This window comes from Vipera berus (genome assembly GCF_964194415.1).
Source record: "Vipera berus genome assembly, chromosome: 1".
In the NCBI taxonomy this organism is placed as follows: domain Eukaryota; kingdom Metazoa; phylum Chordata; class Lepidosauria; order Squamata; family Viperidae; genus Vipera; species Vipera berus.
Window position 1 is genome coordinate 140,831,698 of NC_138202.1, and position 18,819 is coordinate 140,850,516.

At 36.0% G+C, this 18,819-nt stretch overlaps 1 protein-coding gene across 1 annotated transcript in view; it reads right to left on the reverse strand.

Annotated features, from left to right (window-relative positions):
- The window catches only part of LRP1B (LDL receptor related protein 1B), a gene marked incomplete at both ends in the record, with an annotated part of 948,262 nt that overhangs the window by 113,323 nt on the left and 816,120 nt on the right, over positions 1 to 18,819 (reverse strand). The window contains 12 exon segments of the mRNA XM_081314549.1: positions 1,732 to 1,817; positions 5,231 to 5,414; positions 9,134 to 9,321; positions 10,534 to 10,674; positions 13,235 to 13,357; positions 14,292 to 14,420; positions 15,277 to 15,396; positions 16,082 to 16,204; positions 16,332 to 16,481; positions 16,792 to 16,905; positions 17,530 to 17,649; positions 17,815 to 17,943. Coding sequence (XP_081170675.1) covers positions 1,732 to 1,817; positions 5,231 to 5,414; positions 9,134 to 9,321; positions 10,534 to 10,674; positions 13,235 to 13,357; positions 14,292 to 14,420; positions 15,277 to 15,396; positions 16,082 to 16,204; positions 16,332 to 16,481; positions 16,792 to 16,905; positions 17,530 to 17,649; positions 17,815 to 17,943 — 1,607 coding nt within the window.

The following is an 18,819-nucleotide window of genomic DNA, read 5'->3' on the forward strand; positions in this document are numbered from 1 at the left end:
TGCAGAGAAGTTTATAGGACAATATAAGTCCCCAGGTTTAATATGAGATTACAGTGCCTTCTTGTTCCACAATCTTCCTAGCTCATTCATGGAGTATCAAAATTTGAGGCCTTCTGACATAGTCATCTTCCATCTTCTACTGTTTTTCTCCTTCCACCAAAAGAATTTAGAATAGTATTCCTTGATTAATTGGTAGCATTAGGAAGCATTCTAAAATTTTAGGAAGGGAATAATGCTCAATTATAACTTTAATAATTGTTTTTAAAGGTAAGTTAAAAGTTATATTATGACCTAAAATGATGTGATTTTAGATCACAAATATTTTTCTCAGTGCAAATCTATATTTCCTTGCTACAGGAGACTGTCCAGCCTTAAATACAAAACACGCTATTGCTAAAATGACAGATTGCAGTAATTTGCTTACTCCATCTTTCCTGCCAAACTACTATATTATTCATTTTCAGGGATGGGGAGATTAAAAACTGTTTTTGTAGATATCATTACAAACTGCCTACTTTTAAGAAAAGACTTCTTGAATATCATTGTGTTCAGAAACTGATCTTCAAGCCAGGATGGAGCATCCACTCCAGATATTTTCAATTTGATATGGAGTAGGTTTATTCATGCTATTTTAAATTCCCCACAAAGTAGGCTACCATGAGGTTGGCGGATTGCAGTGATTCTGCATGAAATATACTAAAGGAGGGGTCATTTGTGGTCTTTGAGAAGTATATTAGTAACATATATTCATGATTCAACACATTTAATTTTTCAAGGATATAATATACTTTGACTGCTTGAACTATAACCGTATTAGGTGGGCTATGTAGAGAAACTCTATCTTGCATTAGAATTTTTCAATTTTCTGGAGGTAACATTCGGTAACTATAACATTAAGTTATAGTTGAGTAGAAGAATATTTGGGCCTTACTGGTTAAATCTTTGTTCTTTTTGTTCTTCTCAATCTCTAAAACACAGTAGATAATTAACAAGAAGTTTTTGCTGATAACCATGATTAGATTACAGGATCCCCACCAAATCTAGTCAAGCTGCACATGTTACTTAAAATAGGTTGATAGCATTTTCTTCACAAGAATGTGTTCAGAAACAATTACAGAGGAACCTGCAATTTGAAACCCGAAATACTGATAAAAATACTGAAGGGAAAAAAAAAACAGGTAGGATTAAGCAAAAGTAAATAAATACAGATCTATTCAGTAAAAGGGAGCAAAGCCGTATGTTCTTGGTCAATATCATTATGTTATTTACTTAAAAATTCTTTTCTCTTTAGTTCTGTATTTGCCTGCAAATGTCATCTTAAAAATCCTGCAAAAATTGCATTTAAATATGTAATACGTTTCAAAACCAAAAATCACAAATTGCTTTATTTCCCTATGTCCATAAAAATTGCAATTATTAGAATATTTGTATATTAAAATACAGCATAATCACTTAAAGAAACTCCTGTCAAGTTATGCAAGCAACTAATTTTCGTTGTAATATGCACACAGAACTGATTTCAGTGGTACACCCTATGTATATTCATATGCTAGGTATATAATCTTTGAGGAAAAGAGTTAATCCTGTTGCCCATCTAAAATGTTTTTATTTACTTCTGCATTGACATTTCCTTATGGTGCTGCTGTACTGCTTATGGTCACTGTACCTTTTTAAAAAGATTTATGATTTCTGTACACTGTCTAGGGATCCTTTGAGTGACTTAGAGAATACCTGTTTCATTGAAGTATAGTTGGATCCATCAGTACTAATTTTTCGTATTTCATGATGATCAGCCAGAATTAAGAATGGCTCTTCATCTATATGAAAAAAATAATGGTAGTTTTTTTTTACTTAATTTATGCAACTTTGGAATTGAAACATAAGCAGTGAAAAATTAAGTGCTGTATGCTATTAACATTAGTATAGATAAAAAACATTAAAAGCATAATACTTCAAACAAGATCAAATTTTAGACATAAGCTGAACAGGAGATTTAATTAGCACCTTTTTAGAGTACTTTTAATATAGCCTTTGAAACAGGAGAAGTATTAACTCACTCTATGGTTTCACTTCCAAGATGAATTTATAAACACAGCTTGGCTTTCAAGGAACAAATAGATAATAAGTAATAGCTGACGTAAAAAAGTCAGAATCATTTGATTCAAAATTAATGCATATTTTAATTTCCAACAATTAGTGTGTTGACTACAGTGGTTCTGAAAAGAAAATATGGACTTTTTAATGTTAATACACTTTGGAATGTATATGAAACTACCATGTTTCCCTGAAAATAAGACTCGGTCTTATATTATATTTTATTTTTTTGCCTCCAAAAGAGGCACCAGTTCTTATTTGGGGGGCGGGAGGTGTCTTCTCCACTCACCACATGGTGGCAGCATCAACAACCCCAGCCAGCCAGTCCACTTCTTCTGCAGCGCAACTTCATTCTACAGCCGAGAATGGAGCTCCAGCCTGCATTTCAATCCATAGCTTGGTTCTCAGCTGCAGAGGCCTTCCAGAAAGGCCTCTGACTGCGAAATGCAGGCCGGAGCTCCATTGTCAGCTGCAGAATGAAGCTGCTCCTTTGGCCACAGAAGTGGGCTGAAGAGGAGTGTCAATCCACAGGAGGCCTGTCTGCAATGGTAAGCTCCACCCTCCAACCCCTGCCCTAGATTGATTTTTAGGTGTGCACCTCACCTCAAACCTAGGGCTTATTTTTGGGGTAGGGCTTATATTGGGCCCACTCCCAAAAATCAAGCTAGGGCTTATTTTCGGGGTAACCCTTACTTTCAGGGAAACACAATGCTAGTTCTACCCATTGTGTTCACCTTACTTTGTTCCTGTTCTTAGCTGCCCAAAGTGATGAATTAGAGATGGACAGGCACCATGAATTGAAATAAATACATAAATAAATAATGCAAATTTCTTTAATTTATGAATGTGTTTTATAATCAAAGGGGAAAAAAATCCCATCCCCCTTTCCACCTCCATCAGTAAACATAAGGGTAAAGAAAGCAATAATATTATTAGAAATTAGCCCTTATGCCTGATAATTATTTAGGAAAACAATGCTTTTATAAATGATGCAATGAAAACAAATGAATGAATCTAAATCTAAAATTAATCTCGCAACTTTTGCTAGATCAAGAACTTCTGAATGACACAAATTGCTATAAAATTTTGAGGGACTAACTCCTGCCTGAGCAGGGGGTTGGACTAGATGACCTCCAAGGTCCCTTCCTCCTCCTCCTCCTCCTCCTCCTCATTATTATTATTATTATTATTATTATTATTATTATTATTATTATTATTATTATTATTTAAGGATTTTAGACAAGATAAAGAGCAGGGGTGTAAGTCTGCTAAGTGGTATCAACTCATTAAAGAAGGACAGGGAATGTTACATTATTTACAGTCACTTATATCCAGTGGTGGGATTCAGCCAGTTCATACCACTTCAGTAGAACCGGTAGCTAATTTTTTGTTGCCTGGCCCAGGATGGACTTCCAGAAGTGGCATCCACACAGAGAACCAATTGTTCACATATTTGAATCCCACTACTGCTTATATCCCATTACCAGACAAGTTTTTACAGAACTTTGCTTTCAAATAAGCCAACAGCTTATTTGGATGGAAGATACAGAGCTTACTGTATTATGCTATGTAAAAAGGTACAGGTGGAATATCTGACTCATTACCTAGTATATCGGAAACTCTTATCAAGAACCTAGAAGTAATTTATTATACCGTATTTTCCGGCGTATAAGACGACTGGACGTATAAGACGACCCCCTACTTTTCCTGTTAAATTATAGGGTTTGGGCTATACTCACCGTATAAGACTACCCCACTGCATACAAAGTCTGCTAGGATTGGGTGGGTCAGCTCTTCCTACCTCCCTGCCTGCCCAGCCCTCCCTGTCTCCAAGACACAATTTTTTTAAAAAAAAATCCCATTTATATCCCACCCTTCTCCAAAGACTCAGGGCAGCTTACAATCTAAAGCACAAATCAATGTGCTTAGCAACGTACAAAGTACACTTCCGGCATCCAGAGCCTGCCTGCGTTTCTTTAACCTCCACATGCTTCCGACTCTCGACAACTTCAGCGTTGTAAACCTTGCTGCTGTTAGTATCCTGGGTGACTCTTCTCCAAACCCCCTCTACCCCAACCCAGGTGAAAATGCTAACATGCTCCCAGTGTGTGCCTATCCCTCTCCAACCAACTGCCCCCCCTCATCCGTATCTGGCTCCAGCGGGCTCCTCCACACGTCCCAGGGCTGCCCTCCAGCAGTCCCCGGCTCCGGTCCATCTGACACCGACGGAAAACAGCCAGCCCTTGCCTCCAGCGCGCAGGCTATAGCATGCAGTCCCGGCACAGGTCCGTCGGCAGGCAAGTAACAGCTAGCATGTTTTGTAGTGCCCAGGCTCCCTATACGGCAAGGCAGACTGGGTTGTCCTCCTGAGTGCCTGCGGGGTCCTCAGCAAAGCCCTGTGATGCAGGTGCATGCAAACGCCGTGAAGCAGCTGGTCGTCGGGTTTGCAGAGCCAGGAACCAGCAATCAGCTGATAGTCGGGCTTGCTGATTACGGGCGACCTCCTCCCTTGTTTGTCGGAGCACCGGGTCATGGAGCCAGCCGTGTGCAGTGGGGGGGGTGAGTAGGTGAAGCAGGGCTTGTTTTTGGAACAAGACCCTGCAGGGCTCGACAACAGACAGCAATTTTGTGATTCTCTCCCCCTTCCTCCCCCCCATCAATGAGCTGCCGAGGTTGCCTGTGTGTGTGTATGTGTGGAGGGGTGTTGCCTCTGGTTTTTCCTGTAACATTGGACAATAAAACTGCCCCTAACCCTAACACCCGGTGTATAAGACGACCCCCGACTTTTGAGAAGGTTTTCATGGGTTAAAAAGTCATCTTATATGCCGGAAAATACGGTATCCTTGTTAATCCAATAAATCCAGAACAATTTTTTTTGTTGCCCAATGAAGACAAGCATGTATTGAAACAATTGCATTGTTTGCAGTGATGGCAAGGAACATACAAAAGCATCCTGACAAATTGTACTGTTAATATTAGAGGGGATGTAGTGAAGTGATTCAATTGCTGCATTTTACATATGTATTTTGCTAAAACTTCTAGTTGCAAATAAATATTTTAATACTTTAAAAATGGTCCTATTTTTTATGCTTAATTGGACTATGACTTTAATTGTTTTGTAGCTGAAAAGGTTTACCTGAAAGGGATTTGCAGCCTTGCTGAGCATTAGGTTGCATTTCATAACCATCCATACACAAGCATTTGTAAGTCCCATATGTATTGATGCATTGCTGACTGCATGGAAAGCCAGATGAACATTCATCAATGTCTACACATGTTTTGCCATCCTCCTTCATATGGAAACCAGGCCAACATTTACACTATAAAGAAAAATAAAGCATATTATGTGTTAAGCATGTAAAGGCTAGGGCTGTTTACACCTCCTTATCTGCCTTGGTTAATGCATGTCAATTTTGCTGAAATGTTTTTAAAGCATGGTATTAAAATATCAGGATTAAAAAAAAAAGCCCATTGCTCATTTTGAGCTTTGGGGTTTTGGAATATTTCACAGCAAAAATATGTCTATGTATATAAAAAAGGTGATACAGGTTCTTCTTCTCTTTCATAAAGTTGGCCAGGAGAGTATGGTTTCTAGCATAGTTCCTAGGAAAAAATGTAGATGAAAAGAGGGAATTGAATCTTTCCCTCAGCTTGATTTTTTTTGTTCCATTTTTCCTTAATCAGTTGTCATTCCCTCTGGATTCAGATAGATGATAGATAGATAGATAGATAGATAGATAGATAGATAGATAGATAGATAGATAGATAGATAGATAGATAGATAACCTTTATTGTCATTTTTTACTGTGGGCACTAAATGAAATTTAGTTGCTTGCTCTCAAAGTGTACACATACATAACACACATTTAAATATACTATATACAACATATGTACGTATAGACCTACACCTACACCTTTACATATAAGTAACATATAACTATTAATCACTGTCCATCCTGAATATATAATGGAAGGATGGAAAGAGGAAGCTTTTCCATAAAAACTGTTCTTTTAAAAAACTGTCCTTATGTTTTCTAAAAGCAGTGGCGTAGCGTGGGGGGTGCAGGGGGGGCCGGCCGCACCGGGCGCAACATCTGGGGGGGCGCGCTCGCACTCGCAGCTCTCTGCCCCTGCCTGGCTCACTCACTCTCTCTCACTGCAGTGCTGGCTGTGCGAATCCGATCCGAGCCGCGGGGTCGCCGCCCACTGAGGAGGGGGGGGTGCCAGGCGTGCGGTGCGGTGAGAGAGCGAGGGACTATCTGGGGGAGGGACAGTGCAGCGGCCGCCCAGCGCAGCGCTGAGCACGGGAGAGAACTAATCTACTGGAAGAGACTCGAGTGCTAAAATCCACGGGTTAGGGGGCGCAAATTACTTGCCTTGCCCCGGGTGCTGACAACCCACGCTACGCCACTGTCTAAAAGAGAAGAGGAAGAAAGGATTTAAAGTTGCACTTATTACCAGGGAAATTGATAGCTCCATTTCTTTTGCTGACATACAGTAACAGCCCTAGCCTAGGGGATAGTGTTTTAGAAGCAGAGGTTCTGCCTCATTAAGAATCCTGAACAAAGTAATATAAGTTAAGTTCTACAAAAAAAAATTGACAAGATTTAAACTCTTAAAGTGTTTTGCAAATTTCTCTTTAATACATTATTCTGAACATTTTTGTCTGAGATTACTTTGACTGCAAATGCATTAAATCAATACAAAACAGAATTTGCATGTTTCCATCATGCACCAGTAATTACAAAAGGTCCTGGGGGAGAGGACTTACAGTGAACATTTTGACATTCTCCAAGTTAAAGTTAGAAGGCAGAGAGACTTAAAATAGAACATGATAAACTCATGAAACAGCAACAAAAATAGACCAGATGAAATTCATTCATCTTTAATTTAGCAGGTCAGGTTTTTTTTTTAATCCTACTGTATTCAAAGTGTGGTCATGCTGAAAAAGCACACCATTTAGTCATATTTAAATGGACACTTAAGTAAGCATTTATTCAAGGCTCTTAAAATTACAAAGTCCAATAACTTTGGGGTACAGTCACATTAGGCAGGTGATAGGAAAGCTATAGGTTCTTTCCTGGCAATTTCTATCAAAATTATATTGTTTTTACTGAACCAAACAGAGGCAGATATTACTTTCTTCTGTAACTTCACCTCCCGATATGAGAAATGGGAAAGTTACAAGCATTAAGACATGAGGATTAATGGTGATGGAGAAAGTTAATGGGGCAATAACCTCAAAATTTGGAATTTCTTCGCATAAGCCCAATTTAGGAAGTTTAATGTTTATTAGGCATTCATGTAGAAGAACATTAATTTTTTTATATTTGCTGTGGTATTTTTGATGCTTCAACTACTGACTGATTCGTGGACCTTTGGCATCTAGTCATGCCAGCCACATGACCACGGAGATGTCCTTGGACAAACGCTGGCTCTTCGGCTTTGAAACGGAGATGAGCACCGGCCCCTAGAGTCAGAAATGACTAGCATGCATGTGCGGGGGAACCTTTACCTTTACCCTTTATTTTGGATCTTTTCATTTTTTATTGTTTTAAAATGTTTTTAGTTTTAGTGCATTATATTTTTTGAATTGTAAGTCACCCACAGTCATTGTCTGATGTGAGCAGCTATAGAAATTGAAGAAATAAACTTATTTTACAGTAGTTCAATTGTAAAAATGCATCAACTCTTTCCTCCCACTAAATGATGTGAGATTAACTTTAAACATAAAAGAATATATTAACGAACACATAATTTTTAAAATTACATATTAGACACATAAATTGGCATAGCCATCTACTTTAAAGCTACTTGTGTTTTTTTTTTTTTTTTCTCAGTACATCCAATTGATATTATACTTTAAAATTAAACAGAAGTTTGCATGTTCTCTGGACTTGAATTAAGAATAGAATAGAATAGAATAGAATAGAATAGAATAGAATAGAATAGAATAGAATAGAATAGAATAGAATAGAATAGAATAGAATAGAATAGAATACCGTATTTTCCGGCGTATAAGACAACTTTTTAACGCATGAAAATCTTCTCAAAAGTTGGGGGTCGTCTTATACGCCCAGTCGCCTTATACGCCGGAAAATAGTAAATCCTCGGGAGCAGAGACATTAGTGGAAACGGACAAATCCAGCACTCGAGAATGGCGAAAGATGACCTCCTCATAAATAAACTGACCAGCCCAACCAAGGCTGAGGCTCCAGCTTACTGGCGTCCTACGGCAGCAGCCTTTTTTTTTTGGAAGGGAACAGGAGTTAAGTGTGTGCTGAGCCGCTGGCGCTCTGCGAGCACGAGAGCTCAAGGGAGCGTGGGAAGCCAGGCGGAGGCCGACCTGACATGTTCGTGCAGAGCTAAGCTTCACCTGACCCTGGGAGTTTGACTTCAGGGTGTGGTGCCGTGGCAAACCTACAGCAACACTTGCCCGGGAAGGCGCAGCTCGGGAATTGCGACAGGCAGACCACAGCAGAAAGCTGGCGCTGGGGCTTCAGCAGCCTGGGGTCGCCCCTCCACCCTGAAGTAGAAGGCGGCCTTGGGGAGGGTGTGTGTGTGAATCTTAAACTTGTGGCACAGGGCTGAGCCCGTTTCTTCCCCCCCCACTCCTCCGCCGCCCTGTTCATTAACTAACCTATGGAAAGAACCGCCTTCTTTCAGACCTGGTGCCTCCCCGAAACAGCCAGCGCGTGTGGCTGAAGTAGAAGGGGCGTCAACGCGAGAGGAGACGAGGTTTAGGCGAGGCAGAGCAAAGCTGATCTTGAGGCCAAAAGCTCTTGATAAACCTTCACCTAATTGAGAAGCAACCCTGACTTCCTACTTACCCGTATTTTCCAGCGTATAAGACTTTAACCCATGAAAATCATCTCAAAAGTTGGGGGTCATCTTACACGCCCAGTTGTCTTATACGCCGGAAAATACGGTAGAATAGAATAGAATAGAATAGAATAGAATAGAATAGAATAGAATAGAATAGAATAGAATAGAATAGAATAGAATAGAATGTATTATTTTAAACTTTTAAACTACCAACCTTGTATCCAACAGGAAGGTCTTGACAGTCTTGAGAACAGCCACTAACTTTCTTACTCAAACATTCATTTATATGGCAATTTCTCTCATCAGACCCATCACCACAATCCTGTTTGGCATCACAAACATCTTCTTGGGGAATGCACTTGCCATTTTTACACATAAAAAAGGAATTGTTGCATGACTGCTCTAAAAACAAGAAATAAATGGGTAAAAGGAAACAGAATGCAAGAAGTATGTAACTATTCATACTGGTTTTAAACCATGATCTACTGTTTAATTTACAAACAAATTATACATTTGCATGTACTGATGTAGATTTAAAATATTTATACAATATGTATAAATGTTATAATATTTGTAAATTATTATCATTTTCATAATCTAGAAGTATTAAAGTTTATGGAACATAGAGCGCTCATTTCAATAAAACAGGAGTTCAACAACTGTCTATATGGTACATTAGCTAAATATAATGCTTGATCATTTTAAATATGAAACTTTGTTTATGGTGGATTTCTCTTCCTGTTGACTTAGGGCTGGCCTTAAGTTTAGAAATATCTGCACCAGTTTCAGAACTGATTTTTCAACCAAATGTTGATGCTTCTCCCTGGAAGGTATTGTCAGCCCTTTAGGTAGACCATACCAGGAAATCAACTCCACAAGTGGGCGAACACTACTTTTATTCAAATTGTCTATAATAAATCTTTCAAGACTGAATCTGTTTACCTCCTCCTTCTTTGCTCTTTATAAGTGCAATAGTATATGAGAATGCCCTTGAGAGAGAGGAGGAAGAGCCACAGAGTAGACCCCTGTCATGTAAAACATACTTCAGTCCACAGAAGGAGAGGGTGTGTGGGAGGCATTTCAAAATGGGTCCTCTCTAGTTTTTCAAAGAGTAAAGGAGACGGAGTGGATAAATACTTTCAATCTTGCAAGATACCGTTAATGTAACATTACAATAAAGATAAAGTTAGTATTCCTTGTATGGATTATATCACAGGACTAACAATAGGTACCAATGCCTTGTCTTTATAACTTTTAAAGTGCAGGAGATGACCAGGCTGAACATGATGTGGAGTCAAATGCATCATCAGTCTAGAGTCCCTACACCCCTGAAAGAGAACCAGAGCCTGAATATTTTTCTATCTTTCAACCTCTCTTCCTTTGCATGTGCTTTGGATCAAAACGTATCAGTTACCAAGTGATGAACTGAGGGAAAGAGAGAAGCCCATCTGGATTAAGAGATCTGCATATGGGGCTACAGGAAGTACATGACAAATAATAATGTGGGAATTGATGAATTACCCAACCAGCATGCTTTGTCAATAATCTGCAAGTAGAAGTACTTATTATTTTGGACATAAAAGCAAAATTGCACAAATATTTAAAAATCTGAACCTGCACTTCTGCATTTTATATTAATCGGATCCTCATCTGAATGATCTGGACAATCAAAGTCTCCATCACATTGCCACTGAGAATTTAAGAGACATCTTCCATCAGCACAGCTGAATTCTCCAGGATTACAATGGCGATAGCCTAAAATCAGAGTGATTAAAAAAATTATAATGGTATCTCAAGTGTTTAGAATTATATATATTCTAATCTTTTAAATATTTATATCATTTATAGCCTTACAATTTATCTTTGCATGCAAGGTCTCATCCACAAGGTAAGAGAAATATATGCAGAACTTTCTTGTTTGCCCGTTTACTGATGCAAATCCTAGCAAAAATGAAATTTCATTTTTTTATTATCTCACCCATTCATTTCTTGTTTGGGTAATGCCTGTCCATAATTAACAAATTCCAGTAAAGGGTTACAGCCCTATAAGACTCTTTTCCACGACAGGAAGATTTTGCAATTACACTGAATGGCAGAAAAGTTTTCAGCCAAGAAATATGGCACAATTTCTAACTATAAAAATCTAATTTCAATTAGTGGGAAGTTATAATAGGAATAGCAGCAAGTTTACAATTTTCTGAATCTCCAGTAATATTGTATGTGTAATTGAGACCTGTCTGCATAACACAGTTAGTGTTGTACATTGGAATTTAAGTTCTTGGATTTCTGTACTTCAGTAGATAGAAGAAGTTCCACCGAGCACATCAAAACAGACTTCTGATTTTGCAACTCTTGTATATTCTACTTTTGATAAAATTGAAGGACAATTACCCAATCCAAAGCATGCAGTAAGTGTTATGGCTCATTATATATATGATCCTGAGCACTCTAATAATACCGAATTGCCTATATACTACATAAGCCTTCCTCTATACATCTGTGATGTCTTGGCTATATCTTTCAAATATTATGGGTAAGGAAATATATGTTTTCCACTGCTAAAATGAATAATATCAATTACTCTATTGTTCACCATTAAAATTTTGTGGCTTATATTCTGTTACAATGAATATGCTAAATTATTAAAATATAATTTCAGTTAGTGGGAAATTACAAAAGGCATCAAAGAAATCAATCTGTGGTATTGACAAATGTACAAGTAATTTACTTTGAAAAAGTAGAAATTGTATTGATATAAAAAATATTAGTAGTTCAACTTAGATTTAGGAGAAATATAATTCCTGTTAACTGACTTTCTTCAATGATTTTTAACTGATTTTAAATTTATTCTTCTGTGCCAGAATATGAGGCAGAGAATCTCAATTTCGATGCAAAGACATGTGTCTATATCTAAAAAAAATTCTCACGGTCTTGTTTGAAATAAATTAATATATTATTAAAGCTTGAAAAAAAGATATATATTATGGCAAACTGTAATTATTAAAAAAAGCAAAATTAGAAAATTATGTACTGTAATTTTCTGTAATCAGATTTTTTTTTTGAAAAGAGGAACTCAGTACAGAATTCAAGCAGAGCAAAATTTCTCTTTGTATAATTCTTGCATAATCTGGCATCTTTTGTATAATCCAGGTATATGCAAAAGCTTCAGGATAATTTGATCCTGCTGAAGTCACTATTGGATGTGCTATTGGGCTGGAACAGCATATAAGATACAGAAAATAAATAAATAGAAAGATTAAAATAATATTATTTTGAATAATAGTATGCAAAGTACACAAAATGGAACAGAAATTCATAAGGTTCATTATGCAATAATGAATTTCTGTTTCATATCAAATTTAGTTAGACTTGCACGTAGCCATACATATGATATAATTCTGAAAGCTTGGGTTGACATACATCTTTACACATATGTTTACATTAAACAACAGTCAAATTTTGTTACCTTAGCATATTGCTAATACTGAAACAGCATAATTCAAGTGATGAACCTTGCTAGCCCTTGCTTTAAATTTTATCCTGCTATGGATTAATATACCAATTATACTGAATTCATACCTGAACAGATAAAAAAAATCCTTTATCAAATAAATGGAAAATAAATTATTCAAAAATAAGTATTTTGCATCATATCAAGGATGGATCAAGACATCTTATTGATTAATTCTTCCAGGAGAAACATGTTCAGAGTTAAATAGCTCTTCTTTAATTTAATGTTCAGGATTTCAACCATCGCTGGATTTTTTTCATTCAAAGCATATAGCTACTTTTCTTTAAAGCTTAAGAATAACAGTAAGAAATGTATAAAAATGGGGTAACAATGTTACTCTAAGGATGCGGTGGCTCAGTGGGTTAGGATGCTCAGCTTGTCGATCAGAAGGTCGGCAGTTTGGCGGGTCGAATCCCGAGTGCCGCGTAACAAAATGAGCGCCTGTTACTCGTCCCAGCTTCTGCCAACCTAGCAGTTCGAAAGCACGTAAAAATGCAAGTAGAAAAATAGGGACCACTCTGGTGGGAAGGTAACAGCGTTCCGTGCGCCTTTGGCGTCCAGTCATGCCGGCCACATGACCACGGAGACATCCTTGGACAAGCGCTGGCTCTTCGGCTTTGAAACGGAGATGAGCACCGGCCCCTAGAGTTGGAAACGACTAGCACGCATGTGCGGGGGAACCTTTACCTTTACTAATGTTACTCTATTGCATTGTTTTATTCTTTTATAATTGACTTTCTTTTTACAAAATCTAGATAATTTTTAAGAACTCTTTTATAGTGAATAATTTTCAGAGATACTTGCCACATTCTAGAGATTCATCTGATCTGTCTCCACAGTCATCATCGTGGTCACATACAAACAATTTCGAAATGCAGACTTTATTGTGGCATGTGAAAGTATTTTCATCACAAATATTACTGGGTGCTAAGAAAAATAATAAAAAGGGAAGAAGGAAGTTATCTTAGCAAAAGGAAACATAAAAGATACTTTCCACATTGGACAATATTCAAACTTACAAAGAAAAATCTCAGGCATTATAATCCTTTAACTCCTGCTACTAGGTTTCCTTCAGGAACAGAACAAAAAGTAATTTGAAGTTAATACAACTGGCACAAACATTTTAATCATACTCATTAAAGATTGTCTGCATAGAATATGCTTCCTGATGTCCCATGTAGATATTCATTGTATGACACAGGACTTTTGAAGTCTGATAATATGATAGAAAAGGAGGAAGAGAAAAAGCAAATTAGGTCATGTTTGTATACATTTTCTGTAGTGGGATAGTTTAAACTACTGACTCCAGGTGCAATGGAAGAGGAAGAAATGAGAACAGTCAAGAAAAATGTGGAGTTATCTCTATTATTATATATAGCAAAGTGTTCAAATGATTTCTTTTCCCCTTAGTTCACACTTTAAAAAAAGTATCACCAGCCAAATATCACAACCCGTAATACTTATTTTACACGTAAAAGGCATAAGCCACACTTCTGCCAGAGAACAGCACTGATAGGATTTATAACATTTCTGACATTTTATATAAATTTTCCTAATCATTTTTCTTTTAATGCATCATCTTAAATTCAGAGTCATCTTTCACTGAATAAGGGATGGGAAGCAAGATTTTATTTCAGCCATATGCCTTTAAACATCTATTGATCACTATTGTGGACAATTCCCTATTCTTTGGGTGCTTAAAAACCTACAAGTAGATTCATAGCATATATGTTTCTTATTGGGAATCAGATCAATTTCTTTGAGTCTATTAAACCACAGTATTTTTGCCTTGCCAAACAGCAAACATTAACATGTCTCATTAGTCAAAACTAAAATGGAAAATATGTTTTGCATATTTTACCACATCCTGCTGTAGCAAGTTCATCACTTCCATTAGGACAGTCTCTTTCACCATCACAAAGCCAGTGTTGAGGAACACAGGCATATGAATCTAAACAGCTGAACATGTCTGGAGCACAAGTTACTGAGCCTGTGAGACACATACAAAAGAATATAAAACAAACAAACTCCTGATGTTATGATGCACAGAATATATTTTCAAATATTCTTTTAAAATAACTAAACTGATGAACATGGCATATTCACAGAAAGAAATTACTTTCACTTGGGCACAAAACCAAAGGTAAAACTTAGCTGTTTAGTCTAGTGGTTGAGACACTAGTCTAGAAAGTGAGAGACCATGAGTTCAAGTCTTGCCTTAGTCATGAAAGCCACCTGGGTGACTTTGGGCCAGTCATTCTCTTTCAGCCCAATCACGTTACAAGGTGGTTGTTGTTGTGGGGAAAATAGGAGGAGGAAGGTGTGCTGGATATGTTATTTATAAAAATAATAAAGGTGGGATCTAAATAAATAAATAAATAAGATCTGCATATACTGTTGGTTTATTATTTCCATCATCAGCATTAGGAAAGACTAAACTGTATAATATTCTCATGAAGATACATCAGTGTTTGATTACTTCCAAACAGTGTATCACTAATATCTGAAGAAATTTTGAATTACACTAAAGTTTGGAACAGGCTATGCCAGATTTATTTACTGATTCATCTGTTTAATTTGTATAGCTGCCCATTTCACACATGTGTCTTTGTGCAGCTCACACAATTAAAAAAAACATACAAATATAAATAATCAACAATAACACAAAAACATTAAAATACATTAAAACCATTAAAACCCTAAAAACATAAACTTTCATCTTCTGAAAGGTGCAACCATTTCACAGGCTCCATGCCATTGCCAGATCCAACAGTTTTCTCCTGATACACTAATACATCTCTAGATAGTTTTGGACATTTTAAAATTAGGATCATTATAGAGCTCACCACAAATAGCTTTACTTTCATCCAAACCATTTCCACAATCATCTTCCCCATCACAAGTCCATTGTTTGGAGATGCATTTTTGTTCAGAACAAGCAAACTGATTCCATGAACAGGAGGAATCTAAAAGGAGATGTAAATTATAATGCATCCAATGCCAGCATCGTGAAAAGATATTTTATGCTCTTTATAACTGGAGGGCTAAATATGAACTGAAAATATTTTCTGAACAAATTTATCTCAGCTATTGTTCAGATACAGAGAGTTGGGCTCATTTTTGCATGCAATTTAATCTGATATTAAAAAAACAATTTATGACTGTTTAAGTAATTTTATAACTGTTCGTACTATAATGAAACCACATCTGTAAACAGAAAAATGAAAGTCTGCACATAATATGTGAGATTATTGTAACATAAAGTTTTATGGGATCCAGTTTCCATTAAAAAAATCAATCAGAATTGTAAAAGAAGCATCCTTTTAGGTGGACACTACCATAACACATATAATAAAAAGGCGGAGCTTCCATTCTGATATCACAATGCTGCTTGTATGGGTTAGAACCTCCTTCACTCCCAACTCATGGTCACCATTGAACTGTTATTGCCGAAGCTAGAAGAATTCAGATATGCTTAGATCTGATTCCAACATTATTTTGATTTATTAACCCATATACATTTGTCAGAATGTCATGATGTTAATTTAGATTCTGATTTTAAAATATAATTATCCTGTAATGTGCTCTGAAAACTCATTATCAACAGCTCTTGTGCAAGAAATGTTCATGGATTAATGATAAAATACTCACCACAGAGTAATTCATCACTTCCATCTTCACAATCTTTCTGACCGTCACATACCCAGGAAATCAGAATACATTTACCACTAGGACAGCCAAAATAATTTTCTTCACATGTATGCTTATTTCGAACTTCAGTAAAATAAAAGAAGCAATGTATTTCTAGTTATCATGGTATCGTGAATATAAATTGTACAATAAACAAAAATGGCAGTAATCAATAGAGTTCATTATGAAAGAAAATATTTTCCCCAATTACCTGCGCATTTTAATTCATCTGAGTAGTCTCCACAATCATTAGATCCATCACACAGCCATTCTGGTAGTATACAAAGTGAAGTAAAGTTACAGCTAATAAATCCTGAAGATTTCACTCCAAGTTTATAGAAATTTTTGCAATCTGTATTATCTGAGAACATAAAATGCAATTATCATATATTATAATATTTTTTAAAACTTTGATCTCACTACTGAAATTTCTCTTATACATATTGTTCAATTTATAAACATTATATTGCCTGTCATTGATCAAACACAGGATATATTCTTATCACATTCAGTGTACCAAGTTCCATTGAGCTTATTGTTTATGTAAACTCTGCTGCATTATATAAAATGTAAATTAATTATACATGAAGTATATATTGGTCGGAAGTGAGAAAAAATAATGTATTATACACTTGGAATAAATAAATTAATTAAAAAACAGAGTTCCTTACTGCAATTTTTCTCATCCAAAGCATCTAAACAATCCACAATCTGATTGCATTGAGCTGATTTTGGAATGCAAGTTCCATCTAAACAGTGGAATTCCATAGAAGAACATCCAGAAACTATAAAGGAAAGAGGGTATTTTTAGGGGCAGGAGAAAAGGGAAAGATTTTTTTTTAAAAAAAACCCTTTGCATTGATGAGGATAGATAGATAGATAGATAGATAGATAGATAGATAGATAGATAGGATAGATAGATAGATAGATAGGATAGATAGATAGAGGCACCTCATTCCAACTAACATTTTAATTATAGATAATTTAAAATATGTATATATATATATATATATATATATATATATATATATATATATATATATATATATTTATATATATATATGCAATAATTTAATGTCTAGAAACATGTATGTATCTATGTATATTTGTAGACATCAATTTTTTGCTGATCCCAACATTTTGTATTTAGATATCCTTGTCAGATTATTACCCGGCCCTAAAATGATAGTTATTGATCCCATGTTATTTCATCCCATAAATGTGAAGTTAATTATGTTTTTTAACAATGTTTTATTTGACCAGATTTTTCATGTATGTTAAATGCATTGAGCAAATAATGAATTACAATCCTTGGTTTCATCAAACACCCCACTCCAATTAACATTTTACTAATAGTTAATTTTAAATTTGTATCAATGTTCTAAGTATTTTTCTGTAAAAAAATGTACCTTCACATCCTCTTTCATCAGAACTGTCACCGCAATCATTTTTACCATCACAAATTTGATTAGTAGATATACAGCGCCGATTTAAGCAAGGCTTAAAACCTTTCCGACAGTTTCTGTTTTCTTATAAATTAGAACAGAGAAATAGCTTTTGTCATTTACACAGCTTTATTACAGCTGAAATGTTCTGGCATGCAGATATGAATCAGTAGCTAAAAGCATTACATAAAAACAAGAGATGGCAAGAGAATCAAATGGAAGAAATGGACATGGAGTGGACTGACTTACCACAATACAATAATTTCTCATCAGACTTGTCCTTACAATGAGCTATGCCATCACAGGAAAGTTGGTAATCAATGCACTCACCATTTCCACATTCAAATTCAGAGTAGAAATTGCATGACATGTTTTTAGCTAGAAAAAAGAAAAGATATTTACTTCAAAGTTAATGGCATAAAAGCCAACTACAGTCTCAAAAATTTAGCCTTCTGAAGTAGGAGATATGGCTGAACAAGAGGAGGTATTCTTGTGCTAGAAACTGACGAGGCAAGAAAATCAGACGGTATCACTTTTCATTTCTCACAAATAAATTTTCTATAAACTTTCCCTTTCCTCTATTAACATGGGACCCAAAAATAAGGAAGGAGAACTTGTCCTGATGTGACAGCTTAAATACATTAGCTATGTATTTGAATCATTTCACATTCTATTTATTTAAGACAGTCATTTGGGAACATTTATATGTGGAGATATATAAATATATAAAGTTGTATGGAAAAGATACAACAGGTGGAATGTGGGAAGGATTTTTTTTAAAAAAGTAAAATGCTTTCATGTTATTTTGAGAAGATAAAAGGCATTACTATTGCATCCAAAAGTGAATATGCAAAAATATTTGTCTATTTGACCTGAGATGTGTATGCTCATGCATTTTAGTTAATTGTCTACATATGTTTTCAGTTCCTTAACTGAGCTAAATGACAGGTAAATTTTTCTACATCCATAATTTCTTGATTTTATGATAAAAGCATACATAAAGTTAATCTGTACCCTATTCAGTGTCTTAGATATTCAATGCTGCATATGTGTGTGTGTGTGTGTGTAAATTTTTTTTGATTGCTAACAAAGAATTAAAGGGAGACTGATATGCATTTCAAACTTATTTGTTCTCATCAGTCAGCCATACCCTTCTGAGATTCGAACCTGGGCCGATTGCACCTTAGGCAATTGTTCTAACCTTTAGGCCACTGGCTCTTTCTTGCTTTGTTAGCTGAGAAGCAAGGGAGATAT